Source organism: Drosophila melanogaster, chromosome 3L (assembly GCF_000001215.4).
Source record: "Drosophila melanogaster chromosome 3L".
Lineage (NCBI taxonomy): Eukaryota > Metazoa > Arthropoda > Insecta > Diptera > Drosophilidae > Drosophila > Drosophila melanogaster.
The window spans coordinates 11499429-11526128 of NT_037436.4; the positions used below are offsets into that span (position 1 = coordinate 11499429).

The following is a 26700-nucleotide window of genomic DNA, read 5'->3' on the forward strand; positions in this document are numbered from 1 at the left end:
TTAGATAACAAAATCCTAAATATAATTTATCGCTCTCGATTCATTTACATAAGATATGAACGGAGCCCAAAATTGTAAGTCTTTAAATATATTCGTGTTCATGTGTGAACATTCTGCCAAAGGGCCAGCAAGCTGAGATGTACATTAGTATATTAGTTGCATTTATAACAGTAGTGGACTGTATTTATTTGATATATGTTCATTTATTTTGCAACTAAGATTTCAATGGGCCTAGTTTTTCTGGCTTTTAATTTTATTGGATTACAATTATGGTTTATATTATTTTTAATTCAACAATTTGTACTCAATTAACTTATTTTAAACATTTTGCTTTTTCTATGTAGAAGTACATTTTCTATTAAACAACGATATAGTGGACTGTATATTTTTATTTGTTATATTATTTTATTGTTTATTTACTATTGATATTTATAGTACTGGCAACGGACCTGCAAAGGTTATTGCTTGCATTCTTTGTTGCACAGCACATTTCCGTATGAAATATATTATTAATACTATCATTAGTATTAAAGCAATAATTAATCCAGCATGTCCGGAAATATGATGGAAATGTAAATCTTTCAATTTTTGATGGTTCTCTTTCATAAATTTAATTTCATTATTCAATCGTTCAAATTCCTCAGTATGATTTAATATTGATAGTTTCAGCGGATCCCAAATAATCTTCGGCGCTTCACTAACTTCTCCTATATAAGGTGTTGATAATAATTCTTCACTTTCGGACTGAATGTTATGGTGGGCAACTAGAATTTTATCGTCGGTTCTTGCCGTACAATATGGCGCAATGCTTAAAACTCCTTGCTGAGGCAAATCAAACAATTCAATTTGAGAGCCAGTACATTGCAGACGGACTTTTGAATTCGCAGGAACCTTAAACAACCAACTACTTTTCTTTTCTAACTCTACCCAGTAACTTTTAGAGTCGACTACTGTTTTATAGATGCAGTTCGCCGCTTTATCTGGCTTTAGAGGCTGAATCTCACATGCATTATCATTCGCTGAATTCCAGGGCCAACTTCCTTTGCATATTCTCTTATTTAGTTGCCATTTCTGACATTGATTTAATGTGGCTTCCGTCATTATGTGATAGGAATCTATCTCAAAATTATAAATTAAATATTCGGACGTTGTATGCACCATTATTATCCGATCTTCATTTCGAATTGGCACCGGAATAAGCCTGAACAATTTGGATGGATGCCTGCTAAACAGAGGCACTTTTGCACTAATGATCAATTTATCGTCGATGAATAAACCCCTGGCTGTTAACAGTGTATACACCTCCTTAAGTTCCGTACCTGACCGTTTTCCTGGAATTACTAGGTTCTCCGAAAGACTCTGCTGAATTTTGGCAATTTCTTTTTTAAGCTGATTTGGCCTGAGAATATTTGTATTTAGCCTACCGTGATTAATATCAATCAACAGGCTTATAATGCCTGCTTGAATTTTTTCGCCTTCTTCAATCAATGAGTGTAGCTGTTTCGTAATCATAAAGAATTTTATTGATTCCTTATAAACATAATAATTTTCTTTAAGAACTTCTGTCATGTTCTCAATTCTTATTTGCATACTTCTAAAATTGGAGTTAACATCTTCTGTTGTTCTCTTTAATAGATTAGAAGTTGAATCAACCACAGATGTTTGTTTTTGAATTAGTTTATCAAGGTTGTTCTGGTTATCTAACAAATTCTTCATATTTTCTTCTAATTGCTCTCTATCATCTTCATCCATTATACCAAATAAAATATGATACAAGGAACCCATAAATTCGAAAGGAGCACGCTTGCTTCTAGATCTAGACTGTATCATAAACAATTTATTGTTTTCTTCAAGTTCCGATAACTGACTTTGCATATTATCTAAGACTAGACTACATTGCTCTTCAAAGCTATGAAGTCTTTCGCAAACTTTCCTCATACTTTGTATAAGCGCATTACCCTTTGTTAACATTTTAAAATATGGATCCATTTTATAATAGATAACCAAATTCCAAGAAGTACTCACAATCTCAACATCTCCTAGCGGGTCTAGATATATTGCTGAGGTTTTATTTATTTTGTCTATAGAATATCTTGGTGCTATATCTTTAGGTAATGCGCTAGAAACTTGACAACTTAACACAAACAACAACATTGCCATAATGATTCCGATCTTGGACATTCCCGATGTCGCTCTAGTTCGTCTTTTTGGCTCTTGGTCAGCCTCATTTTTGTCAACAGACTTTATTCCTTCCAAGGGACAAATTTTAGTAATGGGTCTAGTGATATATCCTTCCTGCATCTTTACTTTAGCCACTCGGACCTTATCATCATTCCCCTTATGCACCTTTTCCACCTTTCCTAAAGGCCATCTTGCAGGATGACAATTCTCATCCTTTAATAAAACTATTTGCCCTTCTTCTATATTAGGAATTTCCTTTTTCCATTTATTCCTTTGCTGGAGCGTATGCAAATATTCACTTTTCCACTTAACCCAGAAATCTTTCTTCATTTTTTGGATAAGTCTCCACCTATCCAAATTTCCGATTTTTTCATCTTCCATTGGTTCGACTATTTCTAAAGGTGGTCTTCCAATTAAAAAATGACCTGGTGTTAAAACTTCTTGTTGGTCCTTCTCACTAACTATAGTGTATAATGGCCTTGAATTTAAGCATGCTTCTATTTGACATAAAAGAGTTGACATTTCTTCGTAAGTCAAAATAGTGTCGCCGATTATACGCTTTAAATGGTATTTCATTGACTTAACTCCAGCTTCCCAAATACCTCTGAAGTGAGGTCCTGCCGGGGGAATAAAATGCCAATCAATCCTGTCCTTTTCAAGCTGCGCTGCAATCGTTATATTTTCTTGTATTGCATTAAATAACTCTTGATCTAATTTTCTTGCAGCTCCTACAAAATTTGTTCCGTTGTCTGAATAGATATTGGAACATTTTCCCCGTCTAGCAATAAATCTTCTGAGTGCTGCTAAAAATGCGTCTGAAGTTAGATCGCTTACCATTTCTAAGTGTATGGCTTTGGTGGCCATGCAAACGAATACAGCAACGTATCCTTTAAATGTTTTTTGGCCACGATTTTTTGAACATTTAACATAATAAGGACCTGCGTAATCTATTCCAGTATTAAGAAACGGGAATGTCATCGTCACTCTATATTTTGGCAAGTTACCCATTATTTGCTGAGCTGTATTTTGTTTATACCTTGCACACGTTACACATTCTCTTAAATACTTTTTCAACGAATTTTTCAACCCGAAAATCCAATACTTTCTTTGGATATAGTTTCGCATTAGGTTTATCCCTCCATGCAATGTTTCCTTATGAGCATTTTTTATTAATAAGCTTGTTAGGTGGCATTTTTCTAAAATGATTGGATGTTTAACATTAAATTCTGCATTGGAATTTTGCAATCTTCCTCCAACTCTTAGAACCCCATCCTTGTCCAAAAATGGATTCAATGACAATATTTTATTATTTGTCTTGATTTCCTTTTTGATTTTAAGGCACTTTATCTCTTGCCTAAACTGGTATTCTTGTTGTTTCTTAATAACAACTGTTTCCGCTATTCTTATCTCCTTTACTGAAATAATTGATGAATAGGCTTTATTTCTTGTTTTCATCTGCACGAATCTATTTATGTATGCTATTATACGTATAAGTTTTTCTATACTGGAATACCTTTCTATTAATTCGTAAATAGGATCATCTATTTTGTCATTTAATACCGTATTTATTAAGACAGGTTCTTCTACAGACTGCTGCCGAGGCCAAAGTTCTTTTGGGTCTGCTAGCCATTTCGGACCTTTCCACCAAAAATCACAGTTGATCAACTGGTTAGAATCCACTCCCCTGGATGCTAAATCTGCTGGATTATCCTCTGACTTAACATGATTCCATTCAGTATTTTTTAATTTCCGAATGTCATCCGTTCTTCTTTTTATAAATTTGATCTTACTTTGACCACTGTTAATCCATGCTAAGGTAATCGTGGAATCACTCCAAGCATAGATCTCCATTATATTGTCAATTGATCCTTTTAGTCTTTGGATTAATTCACTAAGCAGGTGAGCTGCACACAGCTCGAGTTTGGGAATTGTCTTCCTATTTTTTATAGGGTTGACTCTACTTTTGCTAGCTATTATATTAACATGAGGTCCTACTTTAGCATAGACTACTGCAGCATATGCTTTTTCGGAGGCGTCCGCAAATCCGTGAATCTGAATGACTGAAGAACTGTTTGAATTAATCCACCTTGGGATTCGAATATTCTCTAACAATAATAAATTTTCTTTATATTTTTCCCAATAATTTTTATCTTCTATGGATAATTCCTGATCCCATTCACTTTTATTTATCCAAAGTTTTTGAATAAAAAGTTTTCCTGAAACCGTGACTGGTGCCAACCATCCTAACGGATCAAATATTTTTGCTAGCGTTGATAACACAACGCGCTTATTTATATTTTTTGATTCATCATTACAATTTACGCTGAACTTAAATAAATCCTTTTGAGGTTCCCATTTTAGTCCTAAAGTTTTAACACATTCATTTTCGATAATATTGAGAACCTTATTGTCCCCTGTGTCCTCCACAGTGGTTAATATTTTGGAATTGTTGGAAATCCATTTCCTTAAGTTGAATCCAACTTTCTGCAATTCATGGGGAATTAATGTTATTAATTTATTAGCTTCTTCTACCGAATCAGCTCCAGTCATTAGGTCATCCATATAGAAATCATTCCTAATTATTGCACTAATAACTTGGTTTTTACATTTATCTGCAATATCTACCAGAACCCTGGTAGCCAAATATGGTGCAGATGCAGTTCCGTAAGTGACTGTGGTTAATTTATATGTTTTAATTTTTTCTTTTGGAGAATTTCTCCATAAAATATATTGATATTTTTGATCATTATTATCTATTTTAATTTGTCGGTACATCTTTTCAATGTCTGCCGAAACAACAAATTCCCATTTTCTCCATTTAATAATAATGTCAAAAATATCTTTTTGAACTCGTGGCCCAACCCACATTATGTCGTTCAAACTTTTGTTATTCGTAGTTTTTGCTGAAGCATCAAAAACTACTCTCAATTTGGTCGTAAGGCTTGAATCTCTAATCACTGCCTGGTGCGGTAAAAAATATTTGCCTTCATCACTCACTTCAATCATGTGTCCTAAATCCATGTATTCATTCATGAATTTAGTGTAGTCAACCTTAAGTTTTTCATTTCTTTTTAGTTTTTTCTCCAGATTCATGTAACGAGCTATCGCTTGTTTCTTTGAATCTCCTAAGGTGACATCCTCCTTGAATGGAATTGACACAATGTATCGCCCATCTGAATCTTTTTTTGTCGTTTTGATAAATTTATTTTCACAGATTTCAGACTCGATATCATCTTTTTCTTCTTCTTCCACTTCCCAGTAGCGATCTAACTCTTTTATTTCTATTGTTGTGGCTACAATGGTTTCTTTTCCTTTGGATTTTTTACATCCAGAAACTATCCACCCGAAATCAGTTTTTTGCCCAAGGAGACCGTCTATTTTTATAACTCCATTTTGCAGAATGTGAGTATATACGTCTGCTCCAATGATTAAATCAATGCGACCCGGTTTATTAAAATCGGGGTCGGCTAATTTAAAGTTCTTCCATTTTTTCTGATCAACATTAATCGTGTTGACTGGAAGTGCCTTCATAAGTTTTGGGAGAATAATTGCTTCAATTTCTAAATTTTTCGGAGAATTTCTTATCGAAATAACCGCTTTGTGCTTGGAGATGCACGTTCCTGTGGAAGATACTCCACTTATTTCAGTATGAGACCGAAATTTTTTCAATTTTAGAATCTGTGCAGACTCTTCTGAAATAATTGTGCTTTGAGAGCCACTATCAATCAATGCTCTTAATTGTTCAAAGCCTCCATACCTCGACTTTACTTGAATCAAGGCCGTGGCCAACAAGGCTTGACCTGTTGTTCTACACGTATTCACTTTTTCTGGATTATGACCTGCAAAGTGAAGTAACGTGTGGTGAGGTTTACGACAAGTCGAACAAAGCTGCTCGCTTATACATTTTTTACCAAACGGATGCCTCAGACATCTTAGGCAAATCCCATTTTTTCTTACCCAGTCAGACCGTTCTGCTGGATTCATTATTTTAAATTTATGGCATTGAATTAAATAATGCCCTGGTAGTTTGCAATATGCACAATTGTCACTATAATTTTTATTCTTGTTATTATTAATCATTTTCTTTACAGGTTTTACTTCCTGTGAGAATGATGATATAGAATTGAGCCTTTGCTCTAAAAAGTCCATGACATCAGAAAGTGCCTGTATTTCTTTTGTCTTTTTAACATGGCTTTCATATAAATTGAGTGATTCTTTATTGAATTTCCGAAGAATTATGTGAGCGAAAATTGCATCCACATCTTCTGGTAATTGTGCCTTTAATTTTATAATATAAATTGACTCGTTAATCGTGTCAATAAATGTCTTTATTTGCTTATTGGATTCTAAATTTAAATTTGGCATATCCATAAGCCTATTCATATGATCTGAGAATATGTTTCTTTTATTCTCATATCGCTTGGTCAAAAACTCCCAAGTGGCTTCATAATTTTCTCCAGAGCCGAGCAGTAAATGAGTAACCACATTTCTGGCTTCTCCTTTTAATGCTGACTTTAGATAATTAAATTTGAGAGAAGGACTGAGATCCTCTCTCACATGTATGAGCTCTGTAAAGAGTTCATTAAAAAGATCCCATTCTTTGGAATCACCAAAGAAGGTGGGAATCTGTATTTTAGGCAGGGTTGGTAACTCCTCCGCCTTAACAACCGTCGACATTTCAGCTTTATTTATTGTGCCACTGAGTCGACTATTAATGGCTGTAAGAATATTTTGTTTGTCAAATTCAAGTTCGCTAATTTCTTCTTCGAATAGCGAACTCTCAAAATGACTATTCACCTGTTCAATCAGGTTATCTATTTTATGCCATAAAAATTCAATTTTATTTTTCCTTATTTTAAGGAAATCTGGACTACTGTCTATTAGTTTAGACGTATCTTCTAGATATACTCGAAATTGGCCAACATTATTACGAAATGCCTGCTCTACTTTTAAAGCGTTGTTTTGTGCTATACCCTCTTTTTCAGGGTGACCACGCATTTCAAGGTTTAATGTAGGGGGAGGGTTTGATTTAGGGACAGTGTTTGATTTAGGGAAAGTGTTTTCTACCGACTCGCCCTTAATTTTTTCATTTTTATTTTTAATTTTTTCTAACACCATCATTATTAAATCATACTGCTTCGCGTTAAAATATTCATGATCGACAACGCCGATCTTTAACAAATTGCTATGATTAGCAATGAAACATTTTTGAAGCTCATTTAATTTTAGAATTTCTACATCTGTTAATGTTGGTTTTACTTCCAACTTTCTAATTTCCAAAATAATTTCGGACTGCTTCTTAAGGAATTGAATAGTCTTTTCTGACATCATTTTGAAAATTTTTTGTAATTTCTTAATATATATAGTACGTGTATATGTATTTTATATGTATTTATATATATATGTGTGTTTGGATAAACAGAAAATTCTTGTTTTGACTTAGCTGATGTCGTTGTTGTTGCTGCTGCTGTTGCTGCTGTTGTTGCTGCTGTTGCTACTGCTGTTGCTGCTTCTGCTGCTGCTGTTGTTGCTGCTTCTGCTGCTGGTAGAGGCTCCTTTGAATTTGACTTCCTTCTCTTCTTTAAGGCTCCGTCGATGTTTAAAGATGATTTTTTTTTTGTTTGGCACGTTTTATTATTTTTGTAGTCCAGTCAGATTTTTTGTTTTTTAGCCATTTATTTCGGCATTTATGCTCTTTTGGCATATACACTGCACTCTATTTATGAGCTGATTTAATGCTATTAGAGCATTTATAAGGCACTGTTTTCAGGCACTTTTTATTTAATTTATGCTCTTATGGCATATACACTGCACTCTATTTATGAGCTGATTTAATGCTATTAGAGCATTTATAAGGCACTTTTGTTATGCACTTTTTAATTTCACAATTGCTGATGTATGGCCTCAAGCACGCCTTACCACAATTTATAATGGTACACAAAGCAACCTTTAGCTATAGACTATAAGGTGCTTGTTTTAAAACATAAAAGATTCTTTTGTATCTTTTTGCTTTTTATATTTATACTCTGTTCCTTACCTTTGGTAGGGGGAAACAAGAGTCACTTATTTTTGCTACCTTTAGCTGTAAGATGCTTAAAGGAGCTGGCCTTTCTCTGAGTTCCTTACCTTTGGTAGGGGGAAACTGCAGAGTCGATTAAAGGCTCGATTGACCAAATGTAAAATCCCAGATAAGAAGACTTTACTCGTTGAGTTTTTGTAAGAAACTGATTTTATTTGGAAATATCTTCGGTTTAAATAGGTGACATGAGAATCGCATCTTAAAGTAAATGGCCTACGCAGAGGCCTAAGTAAATAGTCCCCGCCTTATCGAGGTCCCACGCTCGGGCACATCTGCCTATCTTGAGCGGCGAGGACCTTATCTGTGGTCTCCCACTAAGGGACTATTTTAGGAGGCGGGGAACGATCTCAAGTGACTGACTCATGTAGTGTGCACTTAAATTACATGTTTTTGAGCAATGCACCCATGTCGCCTTAGATAACAAAATCCTAAATATAATTTATCGCTCTCGATTCATTTACATAAGATATGAACGGAGCCCAAAATTGTAAGTCTTTAAATATATTCGTGTTCATGTGTGAACAAAATGTGAACAAATTTAATGTGTTTTTTTCTTCTGGGTAATATTCTTCCAAAAGCTTCTAGAATATTTTGAAATATTTTTTATTTCTGTTGCAGTGTTTTGACATTGAAATACAATCGTCGTGGGTAAACATTATTGCATACTTTTTAGGGAATTTTTTTAGGAATAGTAACCCATTTAATTGTTGATATTACAAATATGTCAACAAAACCGTCTTTGCTTACTGTTCAAACATTTGATTATTAAATGCTTTTGCTATTGTACTCGCTTTTTATGTGCTTATGCGTTATGGGAAGCAAAAACATAGTAAAGCGAATGCGGAAATCTGCTTGTTTTGCTATAAAAGCAGTGGGTATGATTTTAATTAATCACAACACCTGATCGTTCAATTCCAGTCGTATCGAAAAATCTAATCTTATTTCAAAATGAAGTATCTTTTCGTGGTTGCCCTTATTGCCCTGGCCATTCAGGTTGCGTCATCTGCTAGTACCACAACAACCACGGATGCCACCACCACAACAACAACCACTACTGCAGCATCAACCACAACAACAACAACGGCCGCTTCCACTCACAAAAAGCTTTGTTGGAGGGGCAACAATTGGTGCCACACCCGCATTCCCAAGCGGAAGTGCAAGAATCCAAAGAGGTGCCACAAGACCATCGTGATTGTGACACACAGAAAAGACTAGTTCTGACACTTTTTAAGCAATACATCTGAAAATAAATAATTAAAAAACAAAGAAAAGGAGTTTGGGTCGTGCAGGAATGATAATAGTTTTATTAGACAGCAGTTTTAAATGCCAGCAGATAAAAGGTCAGTGCCGATTAGGTTGAGGGCACATCTCTAGAACAGCCAAACCTGCTCTCCGCAGGCGCACTGACGCACCTGCCGCTCAAGACCCTCCATAATGTTGATCAGATCTTTGCAGACGGGAACCCGTGCGGAACACCCAGGACACGGCTCGCCACCAGGTCCACAAATCACGCATGAACAATCCTTGCAGCCCGAGGCAGGATCGGCGAATCCGATGAGCATGATGCACGCTGGGTCAGAATGAACGGATGGCTAAGTGGATTTGGGTCACATAAAAAATAGTACTTTTTGGCACTTACCAATGACGGCGACAACGAGCAGCTTCATGGTTGTTGCTTTAACAAATTAACTTTACCAGATGGTAACCGTTTATGAACACCCTACCCCTTTTATAGCAAAACAAATGTGTTATAGGATCAATGGAAATTTCATTGAATTCATCCAAAAATAAAATATATAACCATTTGTGCTTAAGCAAATAGAAACACGATATTAAACTTCGCCCTTTGTTCTCACCATTTTCTGTGTCATCGTTCATACTAATATAATATAACATTTTACATGCCCTTTTTACTAAAGAAAGTATTACTCATAAAATGAAATCTAAATTATATCTGAGTAACAAATATATTAAATTAATAAGTATCTATAAAAAGTTAATTCTATAAATAAAGCGCCTGCCGTATAAAAAGCCAAGTGTTTGGTGTTTTATTTATTTTAATACAATTGGTTTGTCCAGTACTTTTTATTTTTGGATGTGCTCACTGAAATTTTCCATTGATCCAGCTAACTTTTTGCGCTATATAAAGGTGTTGCTTTCCTTGAGTTGGTACCATCTGGTAAAGTAGTCTCAATCTAGATAGAACCATGAAACTGATCGCAGTCACCATCATCGGTAACTACATAATAAGATCTTTAATCCACAACCAACTTCAATATCTCGCATCCTCAATATCCCCAGCTTGCATCCTGCTCATTGGATTCTCCGATCTAGCCCTGGGTGGTGCCTGTGAGTGCCAACCGTGTGGTCCTGGTGGAAAGGCCTGCACGGGCTGTCCCGAAAAGCCCCAACTTTGTCAGCAGCTCATTAGCGATATTCGCAATCTCCAGCAGAAGATCCGGAAATGCGTCTGCGGAGAACCACAATGGATGATTTAGACACCAATCACTTTTAAAGATCACAAAAATTCTTCCTTAATAAAATTGTTATTACTGCTTCAAAAAAAAAAAAAAAAAATGTTTGAGTTCTTTTTTATCATTTATTTCAGTATATATCGTCCAGAAAAGAACAAAACTAGTTTTTCCTGTGGGTCACAATCACGATGGTCTTGTGGCACCTCTTGGGATTCTTGCACTTCCGCTTGGGAATGCGGGTGTGGCACCAGTTGTTGCCCCTCCAACAAAGCTTTTTGTGAGTGGAAGCGGCCGTTGTTGTTGTTGTGGTTGATGCTGCAGTGGTGGTTGTTGTTGTGGTGGTGGCATCAGTTGTTGTTGTGTTACTAGCAGAGGAAGCCATCTGGATGGCCAGGGCAATAAGGGCAACCACGAAAAGGTATTTCATTTTGAAATTTGATGGAATTTACTAAGAAGTCCGCAGTGAAATAATCGAATTTGCTAGATGCTGTGTTCTGATTTTCTGGAGTTGCAATTAAGTCTTTTATAGTGGAATTTTCTTCTGTTTAGTTCCTCGTTTTGTGCTATCGAGTACATTTGCCAAATAATAATTCTCACAATGATTTCCTTCCTGCAGACAAAATAAGTCTCATGAACTATATTAAATATTTGCTATCAATAAACGCCGATCCATTGGGTTACCGACGACACTAAGACAGCTGTATAAAGGTTTATGATATTCATAGCAATGTACCAAATCAAACATGATAGGAAAAATAAGCCGAGATCACAAATAAAATTGATAAAAAATAGCTTAAGTATTTATGTTCGGATTAGATTTTTTGTTCTACTTTTATTATATTCATATTTGAACTTATAAGAGAATCGGATTATTTCGAGAAAGTCGTAGCAAATGCTTGCAATGCATTCTTAGAAGTTTTCCGTGAGTTTTGTTTTATAATCTGCCATTTTGAATTATCACTCAATTATATTGCTTTACATGTTGTTATTACTTTTTATTTATATTAAAATATAATTTTGATATACAATCGATTTTTTAAAAGCAATTGTCAATATAATTCTAGATGATTTGTGATTATAAACCTTTGGTTTTCGTTTATAATGCAAATCTAATTATAAGTATATAGTAGTACGTCTAATACATTTCGTACTAAACAATTAAAACCTTATCGTGAAATACTGAAGCAATAAAGAACCAAGAAAATGTTATTGCCTTTGAGTGGTTTGGAATTACATTTAGCTAGAGGTTGGTGTATCGGCTAACAAGTAAAGAAGGCTGTATGTAAATTCGTTGAATCAATGTCAAATTGCCTGTCAAAGTGCAAACGAAGACCCAAAATGTCTATCCTAATTCGAACCTAAAAATATATATTTTTTGAATATGCAATACTATAAGATAATTGAATAGTTTTATGGGGCTTATTTGTAAAGCTAAATTAAGCTAAATTTAACTGTCCTTATTTATATTATTATATTTACTCAGCCTATATTAAAGACCTATTATTTATAGAATTTAACGCAGTTTGTCTGCAAAACATCTCTACACCTTTTTCTACCCGTTACTCGTAGAGTAAAAGGGTATACTCGTTTCGCTGAGAAGTAACAGGCAGAATATAAAGCATATATATTCTTGATTAGGGTCAATAGCCGAGTCGATCTGGCCATGTCCGTCTGATTCTGTTTGCCACTCCCACATTTTTGAAAAATGTTTTATAATTTTTTCATATTTTTATTATCTAAATCTATCCCTTCCACACCTTAGAGCATTAAATTTAATTTCTTTCCCCCAATTTTTACCGATATTCGTGAAAAATGTTATACATTTTCCATTTCACTTGAACTAGCTAAGTAACGGGTATCTGTTAGTCTCGTTAGCGTTCTCTCTTGTTTTAAAATAAAGTCCAGGCGATCGAGTCGACCCAAAAGTATCAAACAAAGGGGAGAAGGCTTGTGTTTGCATAATCGAAATACTGACTCCATTTTTAGAATTGCAGTTTCAGTGAAAGCGTACCTATAAAAAGGTGAGGTATCCGCAAGAAAAGTATCAGTTTGTGGAGAATTAAGTAAAAAACATGAAGCTGACCATTGCTACCGCCCTAGGTAGGTTTCACCGAATGCTCTTGTTTTCGGTATTTGAGCCACTGATATATTCATCCGTTTGCCTTCTCCACAGCGAGCATCCTGCTTATTGGCTCCGCTAATGTTGCCAACTGTTGCGATTGTGGATGCCCCACAACTACAACTACTTGTGCGCCACGTACCACGCAACCTCCGTGCACAACTACGACAACAACAACCACAACTACTTGTGCGCCACCCACACAACAATCTACCACGCAACCTCCATGCACGACATCTAAGCCCACCACACCTAAGCAAACTACCACGCAACTTCCGTGCACAACACCCACCACCACTAAGGCCACCACCACGAAGCCCACCACCACTAAAGCCACCACCACTAAGGCCACCACCACTAAGCCCACCACCACTAAGCAAACTACCACGCAACTTCCGTGCACAACACCCACCACCACTAAGCAAACTACCACGCAACTTCCGTGCACAACACCCACCACCACTAAGCCCACCACCACGAAGCCCACCACCACGAAGCCCACCACCACTAAGCCCACCACCACGAAGCCCACCACCACCAAGCCCACCACCACGAAGCCCACCACCACTAAGCCCACCACCACGAAGCCCACCACCACTAAGCCCACCACCACGAAGCCCACCACCACGAAGCCCACCACCACTAAGCCCACCACCACGAAGCCCACCACCACTAAGCCCACCACCACGAAGCCCACCACCACTAAGCCCACCACCACGAAGCCCACCACCACTAAGCCCACCACCACGAAGCCCACCACCACGAAGCCCACCACCACTAAGCCCACCACACCTAAGCCGTGCGGTTGCAAGAGCTGCGGTCCTGGAGGAGAGCCATGCAATGGATGTGCTAAGAGGGATGCACTGTGCCAGGATCTTAACGGCGTACTCCGCAATCTGGAGCGCAAGATCCGTCAATGCGTCTGCGGTGAACCGCAATGGTTGCTGTGAAGCGTCGAAGGAGCGTCTAATCCACTCCCGTACTGATCGATGTGACTGCACCCCTGCGAAATATATTCTGTGGGGGAGCTCGGCCAGGACTTTGACTACGCTTTGTTTTTGTTATCATCAATTGATTTTACGTGTAAGAATTAATAAAATTAGTTAGACTGCATAAATTTTAAAAGCATTTATTATTATTTTACTTGTATTATTTATGACAAATTATTATTTATCTGTTGGGTTTTCGAAAATGTTGGTTCTAAATTAAGTTTGGCCATCATTTGATCGACTTTTTCGAATGTATCTGTTACTTTTACCAATGCGTTGGCTTTGGCTCCTAGTTCTATGCGAAGTCTTAACTATCCGAGCTCTTATGACTTGGTCAACTTGTCTCAGCTAACTACTGTTGGCTCGGGTTCGAACTTCGGTTTGGGCCCGACTCGAATCGGCGGCTTTTACGATCCGATCGCCACTCGAGTGCCGTTGCTTGTCGCTGGTGGACGCGTTTCGTTGGATATCAATTGAAATACCTACATATGTTGAACCGGCGGCGTTTTCTTCGACCCAACATAAGTGACAAATAAGTGCAACTAAAGACGTGAACATATTTACAGGATATAAAACAAACGTCCGCTATGTGCGATTTATAATTGGTGGGTGATGCCATATAAACAGCGGGAATCTACTATAATGGCTATAACTTTACCGAGTATCTGTGCGCTTGTGTGTGCGTGTGTGTGTGTGTGTACCTGATGTCGAGATAAATCTGCTTGCCTTCAAATTGTCAATTGCTGGCTTAATGGCTGGTGCAATCTCAAGAATCGGCTCTTTTGTTTTGGGCTCCTTGGCAGTGAGCAGTGAGTGCAATCGAATTGAATTGAATAATATGGATATGGATGCTAAATGACTAAAAACGCTCTCTCATGTAGATGTCTATCGCGGAGTTGGGCAAGGCATTTAGTTTCCAGGTGCACTAATCGCCGGCAGACAATCGTCGGCGGCTAAGGAACTTCAGGTCCTCTTAATTGGTGGGACCCCCCCCATTCAGGCAAACCCTTTGACAACAACCACAACGAAGCATTGTACTTGTTTGCCTGGCACGGGGGATCGATCCACTTATATGCCCCTTGGGTAAGCGGAGTTGCCACAGATTTCGCCACTAATCCAGTTGGAATCTCTCGGGGAATTGACAGTGCCACCCGCATGCTCGCATGCAAAATATCGATCCCTATCGAATCATATGCAGCACATGTATGCAAAGTGTTCCAGCGAAGTCGACACTTGGTTGTCTTTTCGCCACGAGATACACTTGAAAAACTAAATACTTTGCTGCTCAAATAAGAAATCGAAAAAATTAAAGCCAAATTGACAAAATTCATGGAATGAATGTATCCGCCGCTGTGGCCAAAGTGGAATAGAATCAGACAAGTGCAATTGCTAAGGGCCTGGCGCCGAAACCTGACCTCCGATCGGGTGTTAACCTTTCAAGGTGGTCAAAGGCCCCTTTTTCTGGCAAATCGCTTCGATTTTTGCTGAGTGGCAGTAGGATGAATGAGTCACGAGTCGCGGGCATTTCCATTGGTATCAACTTGCGAGCTTACCTCTTCTCCTTTTCCAGCTGTCTTAGAGGTAGACCACGGCATGGAGTCCAGCAGCAGTGTCGTCGCGGAGATGGAGTCCACCAGTCCAAGTGATCACGGCCAGCCCACCCAGATCACCTCCATCGATGGCTTCTTCAATCGGAAACGGGGGCGTCCGCCAAAGAATCGCTTTGTGGAGGTCTACAAGAGCGTGAGTATTTTTCGAAATATGTTAGGATGCATTTCAAAAGTTTTGAAAACATTGCAGTTTCTTTTGGCTTTAGAACTTTTGTTGCTTCATATGGAATGTTAAGTCTTTTATTTAAACAAAAATATTATCATCACTTTATGCTTGAATGCTTTACATGAAGAATACTGATGATACATATACGGTTTATATAATCATTAAAAGGTTCCTATTCCTGGAATATTGCCGCCATTTTCCCATTTATTTACGAGGTTCTCGTGAAAATATTCGAGGTCTGATTCGACCCAGTTGCTTGGTTCCTTTTCGGTCTGTCTGCGATCCGATCGAGGTTCGATTGTAATTAGGAATTTGCGCCTATTTGTGTGCAACGTCAGCCATTCAGAGCCCTGCCCCAACCCCTTAGTACCCGTCAAAAAGGGGTGGGGGGGGGGGGTGTTGTGTCTGCCTAATGTGGCATTTTGTGTGCTGTGCGTTGAATTGAGTTTTCGGATTTGGTTTTTGCCATATTCGTCATATTAATATTGACAACGAGTGTTTCCGCATTTATTTCACTTGCTGCCCGTCTAGCGACGTCGACGGCACTTCTCTTGGCACTACACCACCACCTGTCCCACCTGCCCCCTCCCCGATTCCTCCCCCTTTTGGCCACCCACTCCCCCCCCCTCTGTCCAGGCGACGAGCGTTATGTGCTTTTAACTGTCATTTTCATAATTTCTACATTTTTTCGAGCCAAGCTCATGCACACGCACCACATCGCACTTGTGTGCTTACGATTACCCAGCCCACGCGTCACTCTCCTTGGTGAGCACAATGAACATGGACAGTACACTGAAAGAAATGTGGATTAATTACGGAAAAAGCGTTAAGAGCAACCAGATTTTTAGAGGCCCCAATTTTTAGAGCCCAAGAAGTTTTGAAGTCATCACAAACTTATGGTCTTCAAAACACAGTCATTCAAATATTTTATTCTTAATACCCTTTAGATCTATTGCAAGAAAAATGTGCACTTAAATATGAACACAACTACCCAGTTTCTCAGTGTACTTTCTGTGTGAATAAAAAGGCAAATTTGAATAAATATTTTGTCGATTGCCATTTGTGGCATTCTTTTGGGAAGTAAGCCGTGCCAAGTCTGGGACTAAAAGGGGGGCTAAGGTGACCCAAATCGAAGTCAGGAATCAAGGTGGTGCATTGGGTGGATCTCCTCTCGCACCGCCACCCACTTGAATCCCTTGTAACCCCTTCGATAATCCCCAATGCCGATGGAAAGGAAAGATACACGGCACTAACAATAGCAGTAATAATAATAATAATAATACACACTTGTATCGCATTTAATCGAATAAGGTGTGTGTGCTTATGTGTGTGAGCCACAACTTATCAGGCAAACTCGATTCATTGTCTTTCAATATTTTCGGTGTAATTATTGTTATGGGCAAATATGAGAGTGCCAAATACACTGTCGCCAGTGAAACTACAATATTTGAATTCTTCAAGAGTTGAAATTTGTGTAAATCGTACATAAGATTTCATTGTTTTATATAGGCTTAAATTCTACTTATGTGCTTTTTATATCACCCATTTATATTATAATTTTTTTTTTTATTTTCCATATTCACCGAAAATATTTGTTTACCATTTTTGTAAGCCTATTTATGGATTGCTTTAGGGTATCCATGAGCTCTGCACTTGTATTTAAAATTTTTAATGGTTTCTCCATTGTTTTTGCTTTTGGCTTTTTCACTTCACTCGTTCTTTCTCTCTTTTTTTTTTGTTCAATTTTATTATTGATTTGATGCGTGAACAAAATTTAAATAGTGACATTTTGGGCCAACGACAAACATTAACAGTAATTTCGGAAATACGAGTAATAAACTGGTTGCGGCCGATTGTTTGTCATAAATCCAAAATGTTAAATCCGAAAACTATGACAATGACAACGGCGGCAAGTACGGCCCTGCCATGCCAAAAGTAATTTAATTCCATGAAAGGCGCCCACATTGCTGCGTGGAATATTGGACACCGATTTCGATTGTCAACAAATTCAGAAACGCTTTTTTTCAATTTTTATGCTTCCAAAATAGGCCCAGCACTCGCCGCAGGCCATCTTCACCAGCTTTAAGCTGGAGAGAAGCGAATATTCCGGCCCAGGAGCACGTCTTCCCGGTGGCTCATCGTCAACGGTGGCCACTGCAGAGGATCGTTTGTCTCTAGCGGATCACGATGGATCAGCAACTGATCTCACACCTAGTCGCTACCGGAAACGGGGTCGTGTTTGGGCCCCAACATCGTCTTTGGAGCAGCCTAGCAAGAGAATTGTCAATCAGCCAACCCACTTTGGAGCGAGAAGTGAGACAGAGTCTCGGAGTAGCCGCCATGAGTCTTTAGCCCAGGTAATAAATACTCCATTCAAGAATTATATATTTGGCATTTAAAATTATATTATGTTTTATATTGTTACAGCCCACCTTACAGCCCTCAGAGCCTTTAGAAACAAACTCGTCGACGAATTTATCAAGCACAATTTTGGATAAAGTTTCAGGTAAGCTGAACTAGTTTGAGATATATGTACGAATCTTAACTGAGTATTCAATATAGTTGTTCGAGCGGCGGGAACTTTTTATCCGGAGAATGCGAATTCAGCTGCCCAAGGGGAAACGCCGGAAGTGGTTAGTTCGAGATACAATAGTCGCCAGGAGTCGAACGACTTGGAGGTGGACCAGCCGGAGGATCTGAGCATGCGACCATCTCTGCCGGAAGCCACTGCCACACCGGCGGTAGTGGGACCAGCTCTGAATATGAATCTGTTGCAGTTTAAGCAGCTGATCGATTTGTACCAGCGACAGGTGCTGTTGCCCAGCTTTCTGGCGGCAGCCAGTCAACCGTTGGCATTACCGGGTTCAGCAGCAGGTCCTGGAGTTTCAGGGCCTCTTCTGGACATGCGCATTTTGCTTGAGAATGCCGCTCAACAGAAGCTAATGCTGCTCAATGCAGCCGCAAGTGCAACGGCAAGTGCAGTGGCAGCCACAACAATCAACTCCGGTCAAAGGACTGCGGCGAAACGTAACCGGGATCACGACATTCCGAGTGGCTATCTAAAATTCCGCTTCAACGAGGACTGTGGATTCGAGAGATGTGGCTACCGGAATCACCAGTCGCACTTCCACTGCAACCGGCGAGATTGCCACTATAGTTTCTGCGACAAGACCCGCTTTGTGCAACATACGGCGCGTCATGAGCGAATGGACACGTTGATGGGTGATGATTTTCGCCAATTCCGAGCCAACATGCAATGCGGAGTGGCCAGCTGCGGTTATGCCACTGCAAGTGGTGCAGCCACGGAGACGAATCACCTAAGCAGGATAGGTAAGTCATTACAGCATAAGTAGAGAATTCCTTCCATTTTGAGTGCGGCTAAAATCCTCCTATTTTTCAGATCCCACAGAGGCGGTAACGGCATCCTCGCGGAAAACTTCGCACTTTCACTGCCGCAAGTGTGATTATGTGTGCACGGATTCGAACAAGGTGGTGGCCCATCGAAGATTGCATCTTCGCCAGGACTATGTGCGGAATGCTGGCTTCCGCAAGGTGGGCGGAAACGAGCAGTGCGATTCTCCCGGCTGCTCCTACGCCCAACGGCACACCCACTACCATTGCGTCACCTGCGACGGCGGAGTCCTTTCACGAGCACAACTGGCAGCCCACAAACACCGGACAGGCTTTCCCAAACAGGAGGCGGATACCACACCCTAGAATATCTAAGAAACACATCTAGACTCAAGGAACTAAACTAATGCTATGAGTTGATCATGTTGTATTTCGTATAAAACGAAGCGAAAGTAACTATTTCTGGTTAATATTAAAATATATATAAAAAAATAATTATAAAATGGCTATGACTACGTTATAGTTATTTTAAAAGTCCAGGCATAGTCAAGACCTCTTTTATCGATGTGATTTTTAGGTGGAAACACGATGTGTAGCCGGTTATGATCAGCATTCCACTAAAGAAGGATGCAAAGGAAAAAGTTATGTGGCATCTATTACTTAGTGACTTTCGTTACGTACCTTAATTTTGGTATCCTCCATGCCCAACATGACAACCTCAGTGCTTTGCTCATTCAGAATATCTCCACCGGTGCCCATATCGATTCCAGTCAGCATTACATTTCGGAATATATTGATATCCTTGCCAAGCGGATAGATATCCAGTTCATTGGTGTCGTACGGATACTCCAGCACAAATGCGTATATGGTGATTTTTCCATTGGATGCCTCCTTTTGCCGCGTATACCAAACATTTCCATTGATGGTATCATTCTGATAAATCCAGGGTACACTGCCGTAAATACCCTCGCCATTGAACTTCAGCCAGCGACCCATGTCCCTTAGACGCTCCTCGAAAATGGGCAGTATGGTACCAAACTTGGTTGGTCCAACATTGATCAGCACATTGCCATTACAGCTCACAGTGGTGATAATCTCTAAAAAAAAATTTTATAGAAAGTAGTATATGTTAAATACTATGTTGTATTATAGGCACACACCTTTAATGACTTCCTTGGAGGTCATAAAATCGGACAAAGAGACATCGAATCGCTGACCCCAGCTGGTGCGATCCAGGGTGAAGGCATTTTCCCACTTGTGAGCTTGCAGAACACCGGGATTGAAGCGATCGGCACAATTGTAGAAGTCACCATGCATACACGCAGTGCCGAAGCCCCAGCGATCGTTGGTCACCACCGTATCCCTTACAGGACTATCATTATATAGCCAGGCGATGAACTCCTCGGAGCGCCAGTATTTCGCTGGAGCCTCCCAATCGCCATCGGACCAGATGATCTCCGGCAGATACTGCTGCACCAGTTCCATTTGCTCCGGCCGCACCTTTCGCTCCACAAAGTGCTGTTGCATTAACAGATGCAATTTGTCATCGGTCCACAGTGGGTTGAACCATTCGAATAGAGAATAATAGAGTCCAAAACGAAGATCGGACTCCTTTCGAATTGCGGCAGCCAGTTCCTCTAAGAGAATAGAAAATAAGAATGTATACATGTTTTTATATATGGGATTACCTACGATCAGACTCACTTACTGACTATATCTCGTTTGGGTCCCACATCCATGGAATTCCATCCGTAGCTATTCTTCGAGGGCCACAGCGTGAAGCCATCGTGATGTTTGCTGGTGAGCACAACATATCTAAAGATTGTGATGAGGATTAATGATCGAAGGAATTATACAGATAGCACTATATATATATATGTATATATGTGTGAGTACCTGGCTCCGCTATCTTTGAAAAGTAACGCCCACTTGGTGGCATTGAATAGCTCCGCTGTGAATTGACTGGCAAATTCCTGATAAGTGAAGTCGGGCTTGTAATTACGCTGCATGAATTGGACGTACTCTGGATTGCGAAGATCTGAAAGAGAAATTATATTACAATAAATTTGGAGTACGTATTTTATTTCGGATTGCTAATCAAACATTCATACTTTTCCAGTTGGTCCAGAACCACTCGGAACCAAAACTGGGCACCGAGTAAACGCCGTAGTGCAGAAAGATGCCCACCTTGGCATCGTCGTACCATTGGGGCAATGGTCTCTGGTCCAAACTGGCCCAGTTGGGTTGGTATCGAGTCCGTGGTCCCGGCACCTGTGCGTCGACCTCCGCTGCCGAAATCCACACGACGATCAGCGCCACCAGAAGCGGCATCCAAGCGGAGATTGCCATTTCCTCAATTAGCCGGCAATTTGATTTTTGGCTGACTGTGATGCGACCGCCTCGCTTCGTGATTGAAACTCAACTGAGAATTGTTTTGAGCGGAGAACGAATCTCTGAGATTGCCGGCATCCAACAATGTGAATTTGCCTTTGTGAGTGTGAGATACAATCACTTTCACAGAGGAATACATCGGAGGTACACAGAAAAACAAATCGAGATCATTTGTATTATTTATTTGAACAGAACAATAAGTTTGGTGATAAGAAGCTAAATTTCTGCTCTCTGTCGATTTGTTTATCAGCATTACTAATATGTTAACACGTTTTGTAGGTAAATAATTTGTGAATTAGAGACTTGTATTCACAAAAGATATGCTTAGATATGGGTATTCATTTTAAAGCTATGTACAGATAATTTCTGCTTTTGCTAATAGCACTTGAATTTCTCGTTGCATCGTGTATTCCACACATATGGCATTTTTAGAAAAATTGCGTGCTTTGTAAATGAATTTACAGTTTTAATTCAGTTAATTGTAGGTCCTAACAGTCCACAGCTAAAGCGAAGCTTCAAAATCTTACTGAGTATATCTCGGAGTTGGTACAAATGTATATATATATATATCTCGAGATTAGACGTCACTGTGTGCTGACCAGGCGCGATATCGACGGATGGGTCGGGAAAGGTAATGCGAGGTAACCGAAGAAGCCGTTGGTTCGTCGCGCATTAAGCTTCCTCCCATATGAACTATGCGTCGGGATTCGGAAGGTAGGGGGGGCTTCTGTTCCGTGGTCAATGCCATCTTCAGCTGCAGTTCATCTTTGGCCGTAACGCAGTTCTTGGCGATTTGATACATATGCTCGTACTTCTCAGCCAGGCTAAGGAAATTGGATTTGCCGGGTCCATCGTAGAATTCCTTGGGCGAAAGTTTGCCAAAATCAATCAGTGCAAGTAGATCGCTGACAAAACTTGCCTTCTTATTTGGAACGGCAAAACTGCATTCAGTTTTGAGCGGAACGCAGCTAGTGGACGGAAGTTCCGATTCTTGATTTTCCACTTCGTTGGTGGTGGTGATGGTGGTGGTGTTGGCTTCAGTTGCATCCTGGCTATCCACTTGCCCCGCGCTTTCCAATTCCTCGATACCATTATATTTTAGATACATTTCCAGCAGACGGAAACGATCTGCCTCCGATATTTTGCTAGCAATCACTTCGATATAGTGTTTAAATACCTCGCAATTGAATTCGTATACGCCAGAGTGGTCCAAGGTGCTCTTGAAGGTGCACTTTAGCTCCCAGGCTATCTGATTTATTAACGACTTGCGATTCATGCGATGCGCACACTGGAATAGACGAAGTAACTCTCCCATGTCAAAAGTGTTCTTGCGTATCAGCAAATCCTTTACACAGTCCTCTTCGAGAGATTGCACCAGATATTTGTTAGCAAACTCACAGAGGCGAATCAGAGTATCAAAGTCGTACTTCTGCAGTTTATCGCACTCATAGCCGTAGACATAGTCTCGGAATTTCTCAAATATATCCGGTTGTACATCATTTAGTCTGACAACTCCGCTAGTAGACTCAATGTAGTCGCCATAGAGCATGCGATCGAACACATCGGAGGCGCAGCTGAATAGCAATTTGTGGCAGGGAAACGATTGACTGCCACCGCTCTCATCCTCAATTATAAATGTGCAATCCGTGTGGCGATTGGTGCGACCGAGCTCCATCATGCAACTACGCATTTTGGAATTTGGTAGTGTTCGAATGGGCCTACGATTTAATAATACAGTATTATATATCTTCCTGAGCTTAACCTCTTACCAGATACTCATCTTACGCAAGGCGATCCAGTTTTTCCCGACGATTTCGAACAGAAAATTTAGCTGATAGGAAAGTCTTTCTGTAGAAGTGTCGAAATAGGAGTGCTAACTGAATATCTGTTGTTTGATTTAAGACTCTAGGAAAATTGATACTACGAGTAATACTGCCACTTGACCAATAATAATAAAACATCACATCTCAATTGAACATAACAGTTTATTTTATTATCTTCTCTCATGCTTTTGCCATGTTTGCTTTTATTTGTTTTTTTTTTTGCTGACTTAAAAGGTTTGTCTTTGCATTTAATTCCATTTCCACCTGTATTCTATTAATAACTCACATACCTACATATAAATACATGTATCATTTCCCATGTGTGTTTGTTTTGTTTTGTTTTGTTTCGAGTTCATTGCATCGCATTCAAAGTTCAACAGATTGAAAGTGTGTGTCGTTAAGAGTATAGTTTTTGTAGCTTAGGCCTGGACAGCAGTTCAGTGAAACTGGAGTGGATCAAGTTGCAATTATCTACATCGGGACAGGTGAACCATTGTAATGCACAAAAATTGGCTTCTAATATTCTAAGTCGAACGCTTCTGTTTCTAAAGTAAGTTTCTTTCCTTCATTGCCATTGGTTCTTGCTATGGGTATATAAACACAACACAATTACAGCACAACATACAAGTCCCTTCTGTTTAATTGTTTAGAAATCCGAAGCATAAATCTGGTTATCTCCCTACGTATTTATTATTAAATGTTTCCAATCATTGCAAACTTGGTTTAAAATTGCCATACATTAACAACGTGTGGATTGTGATTTCCGCTGTATACTTTTCGGAGATTATTCGGTGCGATTTGTGGTTGTGTTGGTGTGTGAAGTGTGTGGTACGTAAGTTGTGACATATTTGGTGCATACCGGTAGGCGCCATTCTGCAGTTTGTGTAGTTAACTTTTCGGTGCATACTTTCAGGCTGGCTGTGCCAAGTACACTGCATGTAAAATACGGGTGAGTTAGCTATTTTAAAACGCGTTTCACCGCCTAGTAGAATATGTGTGTCTATATTCCTGAACAATTGAACCAGTACTCGACGCTCTATTTTAAAATGTGACTCTGCTTAGATTCGAATTACAACAAAATATATTACAAAATATTGTAGTTACATTTCCTTAAACAGCGATCAACTAACTGAATGCCTACTAAAACGCCTAATTGGAACTAAATACGAAAATTAAAGTCCTTGCTGAAAGGGTATGGTAGTTAGGTACATCTAATCGCTGGAAAATGCTACGTTTAGAAGTAATTACAATAGTATAAGTTAGGTTTATTCAACATATTTCGTGAGGTAAGTAATGTAAGAAGTTTGGCTTGAAAAATCATTTAAAGAAAACCATGTTGAAATGAAAGCATTCTGTTGCTGTATAATTTTTTTTTCAAGTGATCTTTTCTCAACTTTTGTAGCAGTTCAAAACTCTTTATTATGATTGCCTTGAAGGCGTTGACTTTGCATTTGCACTCTGGCTTCAGTCAGGACATTTTATTTGTTGCAGAAGAGAAAGGTTAAAATACGTGTAAAGCATAAGCACGCGACAACTCTAAACTCTATGCTTGCAGCTCATCTCTGTCGTTCTATACAATAAGTACATATCTAAATCAACTTTACGGAACTACGATGCCAACTTCGATTAGCTTTTCAATAACTTAGTAGCTGTGTGTCATTTATGTAATGCCTGCTTGTTGTTTGCAATTAGCTGTTTATGCATTTTAATGTTTTCTCTTTTTTTTTATTATTTTTACAATATTTTCAACTTTAGGATCATAGAAGTAACATTAAATAACATTTTTGCGTAAATCTAGTATTTCTAATGTTTTTTGTTGTTGCTGTTGCTGCTGCTGCTGCTGCTGCTCTCTTCTTAGCTTTTGCCCCACTATGCCGTGGTGGTCGAGGACGCTGCTGCAGTTGCTCCGCCCGTGGCTACCCCTGTTGCATTCCCTCCGCCGCCCGCCGCATTGCACTGTATGAGTCCACTGTGCTGCTGCTGCTGCTGTGCCGCATGATGATGGCCATGGTGGCCGTGGTGGTGATGATGGTGGTGATGGTGATTCAGATTATGATTATTGTTATTATTGTTGCTAAAGTTTAAATGTAGTGCGCCAGCGCCGTTGTTCAATGCGGCAGCATCCGTGGCACCGATCGCTGTACCACCCACACCCGCACCCGCTGCTGCCGCCGCCTGAGGAACTGCCGATGTGCAGTAGCGCGTTGTATCACCAAATTCGCCGCTGGTCAGGTCGCCCAGTATACCGCCCAGCAATCCGCTGCTGCCCGCTGGCTTGCAGCCCGCACCCGCCTCTGGTTGCGTGCAAATGGGCGGCGCCACCGCATCGCCATCGATTAGGGATACCGATGCCGAGGCGGATGTGCTGCCATTGTTGCTTTGTGAATTGACGTGAAACGCCTCCGCCGAGGAGGTGCTGTTGCTGCTGCTGTTGTGGTGTTGCTGCTGCTGTTGCAGCGACTGATGCTGGAGATCGCCGGAGTGGGAGTGGTCATGGACCGACGACGTCGTGGAGGTAGCATCCTGGCATCCACCGGTATCGTCGGTGAGGCGCAGGGCCACCTCAAGGTCGCGCAGCACGTCCGTCTCCTTCTCGTCGATCAAATTGAAGCGCCGGTGCAGTGCGGTGAGGTGCGCGAAAGTCAGATTTAGATGGGTGTGCAAGCCGAGCAGCGCGATTTCTCTGAAATGCGCCGCATACAGATGCGCTATCACATGAAATTGCAAGCGTAGTATCTTCCGCGCAATCGACTCGAACGAGCCGGGGAACTCGTTGGCGTATTTGGTTGGGAATATCGACTCATCGCTGACCGTCTTCTGGGTGAACGTCATCACATAGTCGATGTACTGTGGTGCTGCGACGCGCGTCTTCTTGCCCTTCTCGTCGAACCATAAGTACGTTCTGCCGCAAAAACGAAACACTTAGTAAGTAAATTAAATTGAAGAAAATAATCTGATTAGGACTCACCTGTTGCCGGGTCCGGTCATGTCAGCGCAACCGGATTGTGTACAAAATTCACTAATAGTTCCATAGACCAAATTCACGTGCTCAAATAGAGCGAGGGCTAAAAAAAAGAAGCGAATATTGATTAGAATTGAAGTAGGCACTTCTTTATGTGCTTCTAAGACAATAGCGAAAGTTGGTTCGTCTTAAAAATAATGGTTCAACAACCTGCTAAATAATGGCCAACTCTTCGGTTAATAATAGCTGGTGCACAAATTACCTTCAAAACAGAAGCAATCTTATCATCGAAATGAGACGGCTGCGGGTTTTATTGGTTTCTTTCAGTGTCTGGTTTGCAGTGATAAGGCACAGCAGTGGACATACGACGATATTTATTGAGCGGAACCACCCGGGTAAGGTCAATGCCGACCCAATATTTGCACAAGTGTTCCCATTACGTCAGCGGAAGAAGAGCTGCATTATTTTGAAATGCCAGCAGAATTGGAGCAAAATAAACCGATGGCTTAACTTTTAGCTTTCCTTATAGCCCAAACAAGTCCCAGTCCCAGATAA

At 40.0% G+C, this 26700-nt stretch overlaps 9 protein-coding genes across 16 annotated transcripts in view, besides 2 other annotated features; 4 read left to right on the top strand and 5 right to left on the bottom strand.

Annotated features, from left to right (window-relative positions):
• Nucleotides 1-8784: part of a mobile genetic element that runs on past the window's edge.
• A 424-nt stretch (nt 8785-9208) lies between these two features.
• On the top strand, nt 9209-9475 carry CG33500 (uncharacterized protein; the record flags this gene model as incomplete). The annotated part of the gene is made up of 1 exon (NM_206322.1): nt 9209-9475. The coding sequence occupies one exon, from the start codon at nt 9209-9211 to the stop codon at nt 9473-9475; it is 267 nt and encodes an 88-aa protein (NP_996044.1).
• A 63-nt stretch (nt 9476-9538) lies between these two features.
• Sgs8 (Salivary gland secretion 8) lies at nt 9539-9966 on the bottom strand. The gene is made up of 2 exons (NM_057371.3): nt 9900-9966; nt 9539-9830 (listed from the first exon to the last, which is right to left on the bottom strand). The coding sequence occupies exons 1-2, from the start codon at nt 9925-9927 to the stop codon at nt 9631-9633; spliced, it is 228 nt and encodes a 75-aa protein (NP_476719.2). The 5' UTR covers nt 9928-9966; the 3' UTR covers nt 9539-9630.
• A 466-nt stretch (nt 9967-10432) lies between these two features.
• Nucleotides 10433-10819, top strand: Sgs7 (Salivary gland secretion 7). The gene is made up of 2 exons (NM_057370.2): nt 10433-10495; nt 10562-10819. The coding sequence occupies exons 1-2, from the start codon at nt 10468-10470 to the stop codon at nt 10756-10758; spliced, it is 225 nt and encodes a 74-aa protein (NP_476718.1). The 5' UTR covers nt 10433-10467; the 3' UTR covers nt 10759-10819.
• A 75-nt stretch (nt 10820-10894) lies between these two features.
• Nucleotides 10895-11161, bottom strand: CG33272 (uncharacterized protein; the record flags this gene model as incomplete). Its single annotated transcript, NM_206323.1, has 1 exon — nt 10895-11161. The coding sequence occupies one exon, from the start codon at nt 11159-11161 to the stop codon at nt 10895-10897; it is 267 nt and encodes an 88-aa protein (NP_996045.1).
• Nucleotides 11162-12505: 1344 nt separating this feature from the next.
• Nucleotides 12506-12630: a mobile genetic element.
• A 162-nt stretch (nt 12631-12792) lies between these two features.
• Nucleotides 12793-13974, top strand: Sgs3 (Salivary gland secretion 3). The gene is made up of 2 exons (NM_079300.3): nt 12793-12834; nt 12908-13974. Exons 1-2 carry the CDS (start codon nt 12807-12809, stop codon nt 13801-13803), a joined length of 924 nt encoding a protein of 307 aa, NP_524024.1. The 5' UTR covers nt 12793-12806; the 3' UTR covers nt 13804-13974.
• Nucleotides 13975-14276: 302 nt separating this feature from the next.
• CG7512 (uncharacterized protein) lies at nt 14277-19476 on the top strand. Its single transcript, NM_001104115.4, has 6 exons — nt 14277-14447; nt 15413-15585; nt 17667-17975; nt 18046-18124; nt 18181-18948; nt 19019-19476. Exons 2-6 carry the CDS (start codon nt 15436-15438, stop codon nt 19333-19335), a joined length of 1623 nt encoding a protein of 540 aa, NP_001097585.3. The 5' UTR covers nt 14277-14447; nt 15413-15435; the 3' UTR covers nt 19336-19476.
• CG11714 (uncharacterized protein) lies at nt 19370-23285 on the bottom strand. Of its 3 annotated transcripts, NM_001316464.1 has the most exons (7): nt 23130-23285; nt 21081-23078; nt 20866-21007; nt 20678-20784; nt 20130-20606; nt 19651-20066; nt 19370-19586 (listed from the first exon to the last, which is right to left on the bottom strand). In NM_001316464.1, exons 1-2 carry the CDS (start codon nt 23138-23140, stop codon nt 21938-21940), a joined length of 1152 nt encoding a protein of 383 aa, NP_001303393.1. In that variant the 5' UTR covers nt 23141-23285; the 3' UTR covers nt 19370-19586; nt 19651-20066; nt 20130-20606; nt 20678-20784; nt 20866-21007; nt 21081-21937. The 3 variants fall into 3 exon arrangements, with proteins under 3 accessions (NP_001303393.1, NP_001261712.1, NP_001027123.1); NM_001274783.1 differs by lacking the exons at nt 19370-19586; nt 19651-20066; nt 20130-20606; nt 20678-20784; nt 20866-21007 and having other exon boundaries at nt 21585-23042; NM_001031952.4 differs by lacking the exons at nt 19370-19586; nt 19651-20066; nt 20130-20606; nt 20678-20784; nt 20866-21007 and having other exon boundaries at nt 21585-23078.
• Fuca (alpha-L-fucosidase) lies at nt 19370-23285 on the bottom strand. Of its 2 annotated transcripts, NM_001316434.1 has the most exons (7): nt 23130-23285; nt 21081-23078; nt 20866-21007; nt 20678-20784; nt 20130-20606; nt 19651-20066; nt 19370-19586 (listed from the first exon to the last, which is right to left on the bottom strand). In NM_001316434.1, exons 2-7 carry the CDS (start codon nt 21316-21318, stop codon nt 19482-19484), a joined length of 1485 nt encoding a protein of 494 aa, NP_001303363.1. In that variant the 5' UTR covers nt 21319-23078; nt 23130-23285; the 3' UTR covers nt 19370-19481. The 2 variants fall into 2 exon arrangements, with proteins under 2 accessions (NP_001303363.1, NP_648472.1); NM_140215.3 differs by lacking the exon at nt 23130-23285 and having other exon boundaries at nt 21081-21396.
• Nucleotides 23286-23328: 43 nt separating this feature from the next.
• Mob2 overlaps nt 23329-26700 on the bottom strand; it is a 39477-nt gene continuing 36105 nt past the window's right edge. For 3 of the 5 annotated variants that reach the window (NM_140217.2, NM_168460.2, NM_001274784.1), the window contains 2 exons: nt 26152-26248; nt 24868-26085 (listed from right to left, as the gene is read on the bottom strand). In NM_140217.2, the coding sequence (NP_648474.1) occupies nt 25053-26085; nt 26152-26248 (1130 nt within the window). In that variant the 3' untranslated portion in view covers nt 24868-25052. Of the gene's footprint in view, nt 26086-26151; nt 26249-26700 lie in introns of all 5 variants that reach the window. The other 2 variants (NM_168461.2, NM_168462.2) reach the window with 1 other exon arrangement.

Bases quoted from the DNA above. Each gene is read 5' to 3' on its own strand.
- Sgs8 (NM_057371.3), bottom strand. From the start codon at position 9,927: ATGAAGCTGCTCGTTGTCGCCGTCATTG. The intron at 9,831-9,899 runs GTAAGTGCCAAA...ATTCTGACCCAG, and splicing joins GCTCGTTGTCGCCGTCATTG to CGTGCATCATGCTCATCGGA.
- Sgs7 (NM_057370.2), top strand. From the start codon at position 10,468: ATGAAACTGATCGCAGTCACCATCATCG. The intron at 10,496-10,561 runs GTAACTACATAA...CAATATCCCCAG, and splicing joins GATCGCAGTCACCATCATCG to CTTGCATCCTGCTCATTGGA.
- Sgs3 (NM_079300.3), top strand. From the start codon at position 12,807: ATGAAGCTGACCATTGCTACCGCCCTAG. The intron at 12,835-12,907 runs GTAGGTTTCACC...CCTTCTCCACAG, and splicing joins GACCATTGCTACCGCCCTAG to CGAGCATCCTGCTTATTGGC.
- CG7512 (NM_001104115.4), top strand. From the start codon at position 15,436: ATGGAGTCCAGCAGCAGTGTCGTCGCGGAGATGGAGTCCACCAGTCCA. The intron at 17,976-18,045 runs GTAATAAATACT...ATATTGTTACAG, and splicing joins GCCATGAGTCTTTAGCCCAG to CCCACCTTACAGCCCTCAGA. The intron at 18,125-18,180 runs GTAAGCTGAACT...TATTCAATATAG, and splicing joins AATTTTGGATAAAGTTTCAG to TTGTTCGAGCGGCGGGAACT.